The 15,084-nt window shown below is 41.3% G+C and overlaps 2 protein-coding genes and 1 long non-coding RNA gene across 4 annotated transcripts in view; all 3 read right to left on the bottom strand.

Moving 5' to 3' along the window:
- Nucleotides 1–5,501, bottom strand: part of LOC113018014 (uncharacterized) — a 41,021-nt gene extending 35,520 nt beyond the window's left edge. Inside the window, exon 1 of the long non-coding RNA XR_013906455.1 lies at nt 4,765–5,501. This is a non-coding gene — a long non-coding RNA (uncharacterized LOC113018014). The remainder of the gene's footprint in view (nt 1–4,764) is intronic.
- The window catches only part of LOC113018484 (cell surface A33 antigen-like), a 122,970-nt gene that overhangs the window by 62,113 nt on the left and 45,773 nt on the right, over nt 1–15,084 (bottom strand). The gene's annotated exons all lie outside the window — the stretch shown is intronic.
- LOC145425725 (uncharacterized) lies at nt 1,128–4,697 on the bottom strand. 2 transcript variants are annotated; one of them, XM_080299028.1, is made up of 6 exons: nt 4,440–4,697; nt 4,187–4,354; nt 3,936–4,034; nt 3,557–3,646; nt 2,375–2,473; nt 1,128–1,460 (listed from the first exon to the last, which is right to left on the bottom strand). In XM_080299028.1, the coding sequence occupies exons 1-6, from the start codon at nt 4,645–4,647 to the stop codon at nt 1,456–1,458; spliced, it is 669 nt and encodes a 222-aa protein (XP_080155154.1). In that variant the 5' UTR covers nt 4,648–4,697; the 3' UTR covers nt 1,128–1,455. The 2 variants fall into 2 exon arrangements, with proteins under 2 accessions (XP_080155154.1, XP_080155153.1); XM_080299027.1 differs by having other exon boundaries at nt 3,936–4,037; nt 4,440–4,696.

Genomic DNA, 15,084 nt, shown 5'->3' with positions numbered 1-15,084 from the left:
GGATTACAAGATCAATCATTGTCCTGTGACATAGGGTGTCCTGGTGCCATGTGCACTTATAGACACCCTTATTTTCAAACATGGTGTTTGTTATGGACAAACTGTAAATTTGCACAGAAGTCCAGTAAAAAAAACCACTAGGGATCCCATAGGCTGTGTTGTAAGGGCGGCTTTTGCACCCAGGTAGGGTCACCGATGGCAAATTGGTCATTGGTCTTGGCAATTCAAAAGGCCCCATGAGTAGATGAGTAAAGTACACATGCAAGATCCAAATATTTAATCCACCGAAGAGCTGTTCTCAGATCTCTTTGCATATTAACTTTATCTTTGAAATATCCAGTTTTGAGATTATGTATATTAAAGCCCCAAAACTAGATATTTGACAGATGTTATCTGTATACTAAATGTTTGAGATCCTAAAATATACACACACCAGATACTTAACAGACAGATCATTACTGCAGTAGTGAAAATTTCTGTCATATTGTACAATATCTAGAAAAAAAAACCCTAATTTAGATTTGCATCTTGTGAACATGATTAGCAAAATCCTTTGTTATTCATCTGAAACACCCAGATGGAATTATCACTAAGTCCCAGAAGACTTTAAATATGATTTGTGGCCATTTTGTTCTTCACAGAGATGTTTAACATATGGAGCTCTAATCAGCTTCAGGTGGTGTGATCCAGTCTGCCTGAGATGCTCATAAGTTTGTAGTTAATCAGACACTGAAACACTTCAACTCTCTATTTTCATCATAATAAATAAATGAAATAATTAAAAAATAGCAATAAATGGGTTTCTGCATGTTTGCTGTAAAAAGTCAAGAGTTATTCAATGAAAAATGGAACATTTTGTGCCACGTCATCTGCTGCCAACTGGTTTCTCATTGAGTGCGGAAATGAAAAAAGATCAAATTCTTTAGTTTCAAACACACACACATGCACACATCCTGTAGTGATGCTTTTCTGTGCATCCTACAGCCACTGAATAATGCTCCTGCTGTTTTTAGTCAGCACTTGTGGTTTAATTTTCATCGTTTTCTGCACTATCGGTTAACCACATGCAGACTGTAACAAATCAAATTTTCCATGTGTGACCTTTATGCAACCCACAGAACCACGTGTGAAAAGCAAGTAAAATCAAAAGTTTATTGATCCATCCTAAAATACAACAAACATAAATAAAATATAAATAACACAAAAGTTACTAAGGACATAAATCATATGAGCTTATTTAAATAATTGTCACGTATATTACAGAAAAAAACCTCTTTTAAAATTCCTGTTAAAAAGGGTATGACTTTTGGGTCTTATTCAGTCATAAAAAGACATAAAACATACATCTGTATCAACGAGTGAATGTGGTCTCCTCTGAGGTGGAGAGCTGACAATATAGAGACCAGAAGCTGGATGTCAGTGGTTGGATTGGTGGACTGAAGAGTCGATCACATCTCATTCTGGTTTAAGGTGTGAACACAAAAACACACAGTTCAAAAAACAGGAAACATGATTATAAGCTTTGTGGTTTAATCAAAACTTTCATCTTCAACTCCCCTGCATCACACAGTCCCAGTTCAGACAAGTGAAAACTGACTGCACTGGGAACCAACTTGCATTTGCAAAAAAACTCCATTAGATGTTTTCTCGCTGTTTAGGTGTACAGTGTATAATTTAGCTTGTCTCTTTCACATCTCATTCACTGACAGCAGGTTCATGCGGAAGTACAAGGGTGTACACAATTTCCATGATATACTACAAGGACGTGTACTAAGGGAACAGAAACACATTTTTTTTTGTTGATTCTCAAAATTTTGGTCCAGTTTTTCCACATTTTGATTGTAAACTTGGTGAAGTCTAATAATGGTTTCCACTGTGGAGGACAGACATAGATACTCCTTTTTTATTTTATTTTTACTTATAGCTAAAAAAAATAAGACACTTGTTATGTTATACTGGGCTTTGTGCAACTGAGTTAATCCTCAGCCTGAAACTAAACAATTTAGCATAACTCTTTCAAGGTTTCTGGCTACCCTTCAAAAACAAACGGTCTGAACAGCAGCTGGATGGGCAGTTTTGCCTGAGATTCCACATTAGGCATATCTCAATTTAATGATGTCACACAGATCAAAGGGTAGAAAAAAACAGTGTGAAGTCCAAGCTTTTGTCTCATACTGTTTTACTTGGCAAATCAACTTAACTAATTATTTCAAACTTTGTTCGTGTTTAATATCCATCCACCGCGGCAACAAGAGACGTTTAGGGACTAAATCTAAATGGAAACCTGAGAGATTTTAGTTCTGTTTATGTTATGAAGGATATTCTTTAAGATATCTTTTTCTTTGTTCAACGTTAAAATAAAGAGCAGCTTTACCTGTGGTCTTCTTTGGTCTGACACCTATTTGTCCATATTTGCCATCTTTAGTTCTCACTGTTGAGTAGACCACAGCTGGGTCACTTTCTCGAGGCACAACTGCAAGAGTATTTAAAAAAAAAAAAATTATTCCACTCCATGTGGAAGCAGATTTTTAAGTGACACGTTTTCGAAACTGGGGCATCCTTTCAGAGGGGTTTTCCCACCACTTCTCAATACCTTTTCTTTAAAACAACAATCAATCAGAAAGAACTGGTAGGTATCTCTGTTTAAAGGAAGATGGATATCTTTGATGCTATCTTCTTTTGATGTAAGCTGGTGCACTGCACCACAGAGCACAAAGCAAAGGTTTTCTCATGAACACTACTGTCAGCCAACCCATGACAGACTGCGGTGAAATGTCTCAGTCAGAATGCAGTTAACTGGAGTCAGCAACAGGAAGCTGCTGCTGTGGTTTTACATGAGTAACTTTAATGAGGTCAAAAATGTAGACATTTTATATAATTCAGTCTGTCACTTTTTACGTGTTAAACTAATAGATAAATAGTTAGATAGGCATCTGACTAATGGGCACCTCCTATGAGAGTTGGAGGAATGTGTCCAAGAACCTGCTTACCCAGAAAAAAGGAGGAAAGTGTATGTTTGCGTACACCTCTGCTTTTCTACAACTACAATAAAATGGATGGAAGGATGGATACAAATACTTTTTTGTGCATCAAGCAGGTAAAACATCTAGTGTTTGCAGCTGTTCACTGGAACTCTCAATATAAGGTCAAGAGAGATGTTGATGAAGAAATGAACCATCATCAGGATGAACAAGAAACCAAAGTTTTTAGAGTGGCCAGTCTGGTACATTACTAAAAGGAAGGAAATCCCTGGCCTTCTCAGCAATATCTAAAAGCACCGAAAGACCACAGAAGACAACTAAATTATTCATTTGTAATATAATGTGAGAATATCCTCATCTGACCATAAAACATGGTCACTGTAGAATTACTTTAAAATTTGAGGTAGCTCTATAAATTCTTTACCTTTGTTACACTGACAACAAGCATGCCATATGTTTCCTGCTTCAGCAGCCGGAACAGGAAACATATTCAACAATGCATCACAGCAAACACAGTGATGTTTTCGGCTACAGCCACCATCACCCCGAGTTACTGAAAACAAGCAAAAATTTACCTCCGCTTTGTTTGATTGGTTGTTGCCGACGATGTGATATTTTCATTTCACTGTATGTGATATCGTCTGTGACGTCAGTCGTGCCTTTATCTGTTGACATAGTCAATATTTAACATTAAAATGATTTAATCTAAAAAGTCTATGGTGATCTGCAGTCAGCGACAGGAAACGGCTGCTGTGGTTTAACATGCAGAACTTAAAAAACACAAAAAATCTGATTGTTGAGTGAGTGTAAGATATTAGTTAAGCCTAAAAGTAGCTCAAATAAATCTGCAGACAGACCATGTTTTAAACTATTTAAACACATCAGGGTGTCTTAAATGGCAGTGAAATGTGCCGAATAACTGAACAACCAGCTGAAAAACCGTGAAAATATTACCTCTGTTTTCTTTGGAGGTTTGTGTTGGTCGTTGGGATAATGTGATTTCACTGTATATGACATCGTCTGTGTTGTCATCTTCTTCAGTTTCGCTTTGATCTGCTGAAGTTATTTAAATTCAGTTTTTTTTTATGACTGTTGTTATGGCAACTTTTATTAGATGCAATAACACATCATCTACATGAAAAAAATATGAATATAATAACAAGCAAGGATATTGGCAAAACTAAATTCAGGTGTCTGAGTCTCACTTTCAGGTTTTCGATGAAGAAGTCGTTTTACCAACAAAATCAGTAGCACTAACAGGACCAGAAGAAACACCACACAGACCGATACAACAACTGACAATCTCAATGGAGGGTTAGAGGTGGATGTAGGTGGAGGTGTGGATGTAGGTGGAGGTGTGGTGGTGTGTTCCCCTAAATAAAGCAAACACAGTCATTAAGTTGTCGTCACATTGTGAATGTTGAAAGCTGCAGAAACACAGACAGGTGAGTGTGTCACCTGTGACAGTGATCCAGCTGGATGGAGACTCTCCATGACCGCTGATGTCACACTTGTAGAGGCCTTCATCAGACCTGGAAACATGCTGGATGGTCATGTGACCTGCAGACTCATTCCCAATGAAGATGCCATCTTTATAGAAAGCAGCTGGGAGGTTGGAGGGAGTGGTCTTTGTTTTACAGAGCAGAGTGACGTCATCTCCCTCCATCACAGGGAGGACAGGACTCTGCAGGATCACTGATCCACCTCAACACAGAGACAAACTACAGCATTTCATCCATTTACACACAGCTTCATCAACACTAACTCCACACACTCAGCTTACCAGTGACTGTCAGGTTAACCATGTTACTGATGGGGCCCTCTCTGGACTCACACCAGTAAACTCCACTGTCTCGTTCAACAATGTAACTGATGTCACATGAAGAGTTAAATGATGTTCCCCACCCATCTCCACACTGAGTGATGTTTCCTACGTTTGTGTTTCTCCTCAGAGTCCATCCAGCAGAGCTGTCGTCCTCCTCACAGCTCAGAGACACAAAGTCTCCTTCTAAGAACTGAGAGCTGCTGGGACTCACAGTCAGACGAGCTGTGAGGGTTAAAATGTTAGTTTGTATATATTCTAAAACATGAACCCAATCAGGTCATATCAGTGAGCATTTCTCAGGTTTAAACTGTGACAGAAGAAGGTTACTGACCTTGGTTTGTTGTGCAGCTCAGCAGTGAGATCAGAACTAAATAGAAATGACACTCAGGTTGATTTGAGGTGAACGTAAAGAACAACTCCACACAAACAGCTGACAACACACAGACACATCTCTGCAACATGTTTCAATGAAGTTTGGACAACAAAAGTCTGAAAAAGTAAGTCCCATAAAGTCATGTGTCCACTGTGCAGCTGTGTTGATATAATGAGTGAATGATTTGATCTTTTCACTGCCTGCTGTGTTTCCTCGACTCCTGAGCAAAGATAAAGAGTCAGTTCAGACCTGCAGTTGGTCCTCGTGGTGTTTGAACTTGAATTCAGCCTGATTTGTTTTTCATGTCTTCTCCTCCATCATCAGTTATCAGGAGAGCAGACAGTCAAAGTACAAGAATTCAAACAAACACAGAGATTCAACTTACAGAGCAGACACAGCACAGATGTTTCCTTCATCGTCCTTCTCACTCATTTGAGCTTTTTTCATTTCTGTCACTGACACCAAGTAAAGCCCGCCCTCTTCCTCTGAGTCTGTGGTTTCTTCAATTGCAACAAAACAGTGCTGCATAGCTACCCTTTGTTTGAGTCACCATTTAATCAAGTACAAGCATTAGCTCACTGACCCAGATTTTTTTTCATGTACTTTTAATTACACAGTGCTTCTGAAAGCTGTTACACAACAACACATTGGCATAAACACACTTTCAAACTTAAAAAAAAGTAGAAGTAACTACAGGTTTAACAATATATTAGTTTAATAAGCTGTTTGTATCTTATCTCCATACAATAGGATATAAGATAAGATGAGATAATGTTATGTTGGTGGTCAGTAGTAATAAACTTCTTCAGTCCATGTTGAAATGAGAGCATTACACAGTTATTGTAGATTTAGCAGGTGCACTTCCATGATGTTATTCTTAGTTTGTTCACAGCTCCCTAAAATGTGCCAAGAATACACCCCTCACCCCACTACACCACCACCATCCCCAGAATATAGAACGAACATTTAATACAAAAATATATATATATCCTTCTTTTCATTTTTTTCAGTTACTGTTAGTGAAAACATCTGCCTAGCAATTATTTTTAGGTTGAGTAACATTTGGCTTTTCTATCCAGTCCTTTTAGTCTACACTGGAGTCTCATAAAAATCCTTCATTGTTTTTACTTTTTTTTTTGTAGATCATAAAACCAACAAGAGCAGCAACAAGAAGCACAGCAGAAACAGACAGAGCAACTTTCAGTCCAACAGATCCAGCCTCCTTCCCTCCACCCTCTGTGTGTCCTCCTGTCTGACCTGCAGGTGAGAAACAGGTGTGAGGTGTCAGCTGTCAGGTAGGTGATGAGTGAAGAACAGAACAGAATCCATTTCCTCTTCAAACTGCTGTCAGACATTATCTACTGCACTCTGATCACATCACTCAGACCAGCTGCTTTCTACAAAGTCTCATCAACAACATCTTTAGAAACAAACATCAACAACCAGGAAGCAGCTTCACCTCTGATCACACACACACTCAACTCTACTCACTCACCTGGAGGATCAACTCTCAACTCGATAGTGGTGATTTGATTGCTGCTACTTCGAGTTGCTGCCAACTGGACTCGTATGCAGTGGTATGCTCCCGAGTCATCTGCCGTCACATCCCTCAGAATCAAAAACGCAGTTCCATTTTACATCTGTCTTTCATCCTGCAGATCCACTCGGTTCTTAAAAATCTGCTCTTCAGATTCAAATCGCCCATCTCGATACAAATAGACATTTTCATCTTGTAGGCCAGGTTTGGTCCACATTACAACTCTGATGGAGTCCTTATTATTTGGAGCTTGACATGGTAGACTGATGCTATGTCCAGACTGAACTGGGATGATTTTCTGGTCTGAAAGAGGGAACAACACATAGCAAAGTGAGTTGTCGAGAATCAGACAAGACACCAAAAATACTTTTTTTAACTACTGATGTTGAGAACAGTCAAAAGAGGAGCACACGCGGGAAGTATTTAGTGGACACTATCAAGTGTGCCACATCAGTGGACTGACAAAAAGAATTACTTACTTCAAATATGCTGCTTACTGTCTTTGACATTTGACTTAATTTTTTTCTTAATGATCTGTGTTTTTTTCTTGATTGCCAAGACATCAGTTTGAAAAGCCAAAAATCTCAGATTTTGATAGGACAAAGATATCTTCTCATCATCTGTGGGCACTTTGACCTCAGTTTAACGTCAAAGTCCTGCTGCTTGAATTGTCTAAAACTCTGATGACAGTTGTAGATTAGAGTGGCTGTGGCTCAGGAGGTAGAGCAGGAGTGTGAATAAATATGACATAAAGCACTGCTGATTGAGACATGTATGAAGTGATTTGACTGCTCAGGTAGAAACGTACTACATAAGAGCTAGTCTGTTTAGATTGAATAAGGAGCTCGTGGTAAATGGAAGCTGATGGTTTTCTCAGAGATGTTTTAATATCAGCACCAGATCATTTTGGAAAGACTCCACAGACCTTTGTCTTCTTATTGTTTAGGGGTTACATGTTTAATTGACTTCCTGCAGGTTCCACAGAAACATGCCCTGATGATGAGTGGGGGGAAGGGAGGTGGGGGGTTTAAAGCAAACTTTATTTAATGAACCACATATTCACTTTAAAACAAAAACATTCTGTAACGATGAACTACTACTGTATTATGTATGTTGATATTGCATTAAACCATATTGTACACATGCAAACCACTCTGAAACTCTTTATTCTTCTTTATGTTGCTTATGGTCGCTGTTTGGTTTCCAACGGTTAAATCTCACCTGCAGACACGGACACAAGGACGACAGCAAACAGCAGAGTCGAGCAAATAAAAAAATCCTGCTTGCTGATATTATCCATGAATAACTGGACCGGAGATTCAAATCTGTCTGCGTGAGATCAGATTCAAGGTTTGAAACATGTCACATGTGTCCTTCAGTCGCTCAGCCAGAATAAACTCTTTCAGTTTCCCTGCGCCTGAATTATCACAAAACAGTCCCTCTTTTTTTTTTCTTTTGTAAAAACTTTGTCCTCGATCTCAATGGAGCACGAATGAATTCTTGGGAAAAGGGAGCTGCCGTTAAACCGCCAGTGGGCAGACAACACCCAGAACACGAGTGTTTTCTCTGCCAGTTGTTTTCATGTAAACGAGAACATGAAGTGAGAAAATATTAAAGTGTGCAAAGATCGAAAGACTTTTGTTTGATTTCCCCTCTGATCGAACCAAATGGGAAGTTTCTTTCATCCCACACAGCTAATGATGTCCTTTATAAATATACAGACACCTATTCTCCTTCAGCTCCTCTTGTTGATCTGAGCTGTCTCCGTGAGAAACCCTTACACTACATCAGAGCTGCTCTTACACTTTCACTTTATTTAGTTACCACATTATCTACTCCTTAATAAATTATTGTGCTGCGTTTGACAGAACAAGTACGTTCATAGACACAGGAAAAACCTACAACCCTCATAAGTCTTTGGTCACAGTGAGCCGACTGCAGCTGGTCCAGAACCCCATATTGATCCTCTACCTAATCGCACTAGTCAAGGTGTGAAAACAGGTGTAGGTCACAATCAAGGTGTGAAAAGGTCACACCTTGATAGGTCACAATCAAGGTTTCGGGTGAATGCGCTGTGAAACCTAGCCTCATGCTATCATGTGACTTCCTGAGGTCAGATGGCCCAGGATGTGAGTGGGCATTAAGTCATCTGGCAGGGATCTCAAAACTGAATTATAGATGGCAGACAGTTGTAAACTGTCGTAAACCACCACCACCTCTGTTCAAAGATGGTCGCTCACAGTGGACAAAATGTGAACACTGGCATCCTCGAAACAGTGACCTTTGTCCATCAGATGCAGATGAACTGCTGAGTCTTGTCCTGTGGAGGTGGCTCTTCTATGTTGTGTCATGCGCTTGTGAAGTGGCTGTTTGGTCTCTCCAATGTAGAGCTCTGGGCATTCCTCACTGCACTGTACAGCATACACCACATTGTTAAGTTTGTGTTTAGGAGATTTTTTTTTAGGACGGACAAGCTTTTGTCTGAGTGTGTTGTTGGGTCTGAACTACACTGGGATGTCGTGCTTGGAGAAGACTCCCCTGAGTTTTTCGGAGACACCGACTACATAAGAGATGACAATGATGTTGTATTTATCTTTCTGATCGTCCCCAGCAGGTGTCTGATCCACTTTTCTGTGACTCATCTGATCTTTTTTTTATTAAATATACAGCACCTTGGTCAACAGTTATTTTAAAAGTGTTATATAAATAAACATGAGCTGCTACTTATGTTGTGCTTTTCTACTCAAAGCCTCATTCACCTAGTCACATATATGTAAACATGCAAACTGCTGGAATCCAGGGATCAACCCATCAACCTTTCGGTTGGTTGACAACGTTCTCTACCTGTTATTCTGTAATAGTACGGCTGTGTGCCGGCAGGAATTGGACCCAAACGCAAACTCACTGGAGACAGGACTGAACTCAAAATGGCAGCTTTTATTGCTAAACACAAAAACTCTACAAAATCTAAACTGGAAAGACTCTTAACAAAACACACAGGGAGCTACAGGGAGCTACAGGTAGAAACACAGAGCATGAGGGACGACACGACACTGACTCAGAGAAACACAGGGTTTAAATACACTGGGGAGTAACGAGGGGAATGAGACACAGAAGGAGAGCACAGCTGGAGGAAATCAGAACTGACGAGACAAGGAAGCGTAAACTGAACATTCACATAAGACACGGACCTTCAAAGTAAAACAGGAAGTATGACACAGAGACGCAAACTTGACACGGTGGAGACAGCAACTAAGAAACACAGAGACATGCCGAGTATTTGGTTGTGTATATGGGGTGGGAATGCACGTTTGTGTCCGCGTGTGCCTGTTCGTCTGTGTCTATATGTCAGGTTGGGTCTTAGACTCAACCTCTCTGGGTACATCTCAGGCCCTCTAAAGTATGGAGGCCTATCTCCCCTCACCACACTCCCTGCCGGTGGCTGATGCCCTCAGACGTTGGCGTGTTGGTGGTCTTTGTCGTCTGGGCCTGGGCGCTCATGTATGTACCGGCTCACTCCTGGTGGCCGATTGGCGGGGCCGGGCGCCTGTGGCCCGGCTGGGTTCCATCCGGGGGGTGGGATGCCCTCAGGCCTCTGGCCTCTGGGCCTGAAGCTCGGTCCTCTCTGGCACAGTTGGCTGCCGGCAGAGCCCGCGGGCACGCCACTGCAACCCCCTCTGCCCTCTGCTCCGTAGCTGCGGGGTGACCTCTCCTTTGGGGCTCTACTCAGCTCTTCCCAGGAGGGTGGCACGGTCCCCCCCCCCCCTTTGGTGGTCCTTGTACTCTGGGGCCTCTGGATATCTGTGGCCTGGATCTCCTCCATACCTGCTTCATGCCCTGGTGGACGGGGCTATGGCTCCCCACACTCCCTAGCAGATCGTTACATGGAGAAACCTTTGGAATGCAAGCATGCTGATCCACACAGGTATGCACACAGGTGTACACACGGGTGTTCACAGACGCGGACTACACCTTTCTTGGCTGCTGCCTCAAAGCACATTGTGCGCTGTCTATCTTGCGTGCTGCACAATATCGTTTATTATTTAGTAACTATTGATATCTACTGCTAGCTAGTTTATTGTGATGGTGCTGTTTTTTTTTATTATGTTGCTCTTTGTTGTTTGCTTTCTCTTCTGTTTTTTTTCTCCATACAGGTGACCCAGGTGGGTTTTTTTTTTTTGTTTTTTTTTTTTCCTTTCTTCCCCCCTTCTCACCGTCTCTTCTCCCCTCTGTTTTTCTTTCTCTCCCTCTCTTTCTTTCATTCTTTCTCCCTGTCCTATCCCCCAGTCATGTCTGTCCCGTTTGTAGCAACTGAAAATAAAATAAATTCATAATTATAATAAAGGTCAATCAAATGGACCAATATGGCAAGGCCATGATGATCCACTTGGTAAAATAAATCCGCTTGGCATCTTTCTTGGCCTTAAGACAACAATTCTGATGGCTAAAGATCCAAACGGGACACACAAAAAAAAAAAGAATAATTGTCTGAAGGCCAAGAAACATGCCAAACAGATTCACTTTACCAAGTGGATCATCACAGCATTGCTGTATTGGTCCATTTAAGTTATTTCAGGTGGGACAGACATGACTAGGGGATAGGAAAGGGAGGGAAAGAAAAACAGAAGGGAGGAGAGATATGAGAGAAGACAAAGAAAAAACTCTTGGCTGGTGCCCAGGCAAGGCCAAACACAAGATGATTGCATTGGTACAATCCATTATGTGTGCGGATAGTTAGGAACTTTTTACTCTTTCACTTCCATTTGGTGATAGGGCTTTATAAACTTCATTTCCTTCCTTTTCTTTGACAAATTCATATTATGAATTCTGAACCTTTCTGTAATAACCAGGGATTTATCTACAAATCATTTGGCAAAATCTCAAAAATTTCAAAAAACATCTTGCTGGATAGTTTGTCTGAGCTTCCTAGTACAAAGCATATTATTTCCTAACATTAGAACGAGGAGGTTGGAGACTTTTTAAAATCTTGCATCATTAGCTTTGCAGTATAGTGTGACTCTTTCATTATACATTGCCCAGTCTTTACTGGAGTATCTAGTACCTACACGGGTTGGTTCAACCCGGTTTTCAGGGTTTTCCATCAGGTGGTGGTACCTGGTAGCTAGTATTTTTTAGTATGAAAATCAATACCACCATACATACCACAACTGCATGACAGAAATATAAATAATATTTTACAAAGAAGATGAACTCGACTACAGCAAAATTACAGAATCTAATACAGCAGAAATACAGTAATATGCATGTGTAATACAGTTTAACTTGTTGTGAGAAAACCATATCAGAATCAGAATCACATTTATTGGCCAAGTAATATGTAAAAACACATATGAGGAATTTGGTTCCAGTCGATGGTGTCTCTCAAGCACAAGAATGAAAAAACACACAATATATGAGCAACACAATGAACAACATATAGCTGTTAGACTGAGACATAGAACATCCATGTGAGACAAATCAAGACCCGAAAACAGTTTCAGGTTGTCAAGACAACATTTTCATTCTTCGTTGGAAATGTAGACATTCAACATTTATTAGACCAAAAGAAAATATGATGTAAAAAACAGAAAACAGTATATATATATATATATATATATATATATATATATATATATATATATATATATATATATATATAACACCCAGCACGCCCCTGCGGGCGGTTTATCCTTCAAGCTCGGGTCCTCTACCAGAGGCCTGGGAGCTTTAGGGTCCTGCGCAGTATCTTAGCTGTTCCCAGGACTGCGCTCTTCTGGACAGAGATCTCCGATGTTATTCCCGGGATCTGCTGGAGCCACTCGCCTAGCTTGGGAGTCACTGCACCTAGTGCTCCGATTACCACGGGGACCACCGTTACCTTTACCCTCCACATCCTCTCGAGCTCTTCTCTGAGCCCTTGGTATTTCTCCAGCTTCTCGTGTTCCTTCTTCCTGATATTGCTGTCATTCGGAACCGCTACATCGATCACTACGGCCGTCTTCTTCTGTTTGTCTACCACCACTATGTCCGGTTGGTTAGCCACCACCATTTTGTCCGTCTGTATCTGGAAGTCCCACAGGATCTTAGCTCGGTCATTCTCCACCACCCTTGGGGGCATCTCCCATTTTGACCTCAGGACTTCCAGGTTATACTCGGCACAGATGTTCCTGTACACTATGCCGGCCACTTGGTTATGGCGTTCCATGTATGCCTTGCCTGCTAGCATCTTGCACCCTGCTGTTATGTGCTGGATTGTCTCTGGGGCATCTTTACACAGCCTGCACCTGGGGTCTTGCCTGGTGTGATAGACCCCAGCCTCTATGGATCTTGTACTCAGAGCTTGTTCTTGTGCTGCCATGATTAGTGCCTCTGTGCTGTCTTTCAGTCCAGCTTTGTCCAGCCACTGGTAGGATTTCTGGATATCAGCCACCTCCTCTATCTGCCGGTGGTACATACCGTGCAGGGGCCTGTCCTTCCATGATGGTTCCTCGTCTCCCTCCTCTTTCTTGGGTTTCTGCTGCCTGAGGTATTCACTGATCCCCTCAGTTCTGACTACCTTCCCTCTCTTTGTTACCATCCGACTACACTTCTCCAGTCCGAACGACATTCCACTGTCATTGCTGTATAGCCTGGTAGTGTGGATCAGTGAATCGATGTCTCGTTCACTCTTGGCATACAGCTTGATGTCATCCATGTACAGGAGGTGGCTGACAACTGCTTCGTTCCGTAGTCGGTATCCGTAGCCAGTATCCGTAGCCAGTCTTGTTAATGATCTCACTGAGGGGGTTCAGGCCTATGCAGAACAGCAGTGGGGACAGAGCATCTCCTTGGTAGATCCCGCACTTGATGCTGACTTGTGCTATGGGCTTGGAGTTGGCCTCTAGTGTTGTACGCCACATCCCCATTGAGTTCCTGATGAAGGCTCTTAGGGTCCCATTGATCTTGTACAATTCTAGGCATTCCAGTATCCAGCTGTGGGGCATTGAGTCATAGGCCTTCTTGTAATCAATCCAGGCAGTGCACAGGTTGGTCAGTCTGGTCTTGCAGTCTCGGCTGACTGTTCTGTCTACCAGTAGCTGGTGTTTTGCACCTCTGGTATTCTTGCCAATTCCTTTCTGTGTCCCGCTCATGTATTGACCCATGTGCCTGTTCATCTTAGCCGATATGATGCCTGACAGGAGCTTCCATGTAGTACTGAGGCACTGAGGCACTAATATATATATATATATATTAGTGAAAAACATCTGTCAAGCAAATATTTTTAGGTTGAGTGGCTGACGGTGGATTAATTATGTTTTCTAAAGTTAAAAAATAGTCCCAATTTAATAGCTGTCACCTAGCTGTTCTTCCCCCTTTTTTAAGAAGGGGGATTTTTTGCAACTAGTTAAAAAAAACTTGGAAAGAGGAACTAACAGAGACATGTGAAATGAGACACTACATGGCACTCGTGTTTCACAACCACATCCTGCTGAGCTAACATGACTCTTTGAATTATCATTTGACTTTTGAAATGACTCTTTATGTGATTTGCTGCTACAAAAAGACAAATGAACTATAACTGAATATAGAGTATATCAAATTTTATATCATACTTTTTAGATGGCTAACCATAAGCAGGTATCTTGTGCTTCTGTTTCTGTTACGTGTCATCTCAGAGGCTAAAATGTCTGTGGACCACAGAGGCTGCAGAAGCTACAATATAAGACTGACTGGTGTCTCTGGTGGAAATGTTTTTACTCTCGCTACATACGAGAAGAGTAGCAATGAGAATTGTGGATGAACAAACTAAGAAATCACAATTGCACCTACACAGGGTATGATTGCAGCTTGATAACCAAGCAAGCTATGATTAACTTAGCATTTCACTCACTCAAAAGGGAATTTGGTCAAACCACTCCATCCACTCCAATGTTGGAGGTTATAGCTCAATGAAGTCCGATCAAAAGATCAGTTATTTGATCCTGAGGCCACCAAATCCAACACCTTCACTCCTTGGTTCAGTGTAACAGACACCAGGAATGAGTCTGAATTTCTACACCAAATATAAAAGAACTCAGAGTGAAACCCACCATGTGTTGTTGGTCCCAGCTAGTTTAAGAGGAGCTCTGTCAGCAGCTACATAGCTCCAAGGGACAAAGTGCCTGCTGTAACTTTGTCTTTGCATTTCTCAATTCTCCACATGAGTCTCATATTTGAGTTCTGCTCTGAGTTCAGAAATAACAGAATTAAATAACAGAATTATTCAATAATTAAAATATTCAGATCGTAGGATCTGAAATTGATGGAAGCCAAGCGAAGTGCCTAACGCCTAGTTTCCACTGTTAGCTAATCAACTCGGCTCGACTTGGTTTAAGAGAAATTATGACGT

The sequence above is a fragment of the Astatotilapia calliptera genome, chromosome 3 (genome assembly GCF_964374335.1).
Source record: "Astatotilapia calliptera chromosome 3, fAstCal68.1, whole genome shotgun sequence".
Classification (NCBI taxonomy): domain Eukaryota; kingdom Metazoa; phylum Chordata; class Actinopteri; order Cichliformes; family Cichlidae; genus Astatotilapia; species Astatotilapia calliptera.
The sequence above is the reverse complement of the archived record's forward strand: the minus strand, read 5'-3'. Positions and strand labels throughout refer to the sequence as shown.

Coding starts and splice junctions, on each gene's coding strand:
- LOC145425725 (XM_080299027.1), bottom strand. CDS start 4,647: ATGGAGGGAGATGACGTCACTCTGCTCTGTAAAACAAAGACCACTCCC. Junction 4,038..4,186: donor TCTTCATCGAAAACCTGAAA/GTGAGACTCAGA, acceptor AAATAACTTCAG/CAGATCAAAGCGAAACTGAA. Junction 2,474..3,556: donor ACCAATCAAACAAAGCGGAG/GTAAATTTTTGC, acceptor ATACTCTTGCAG/TTGTGCCTCGAGAAAGTGAC.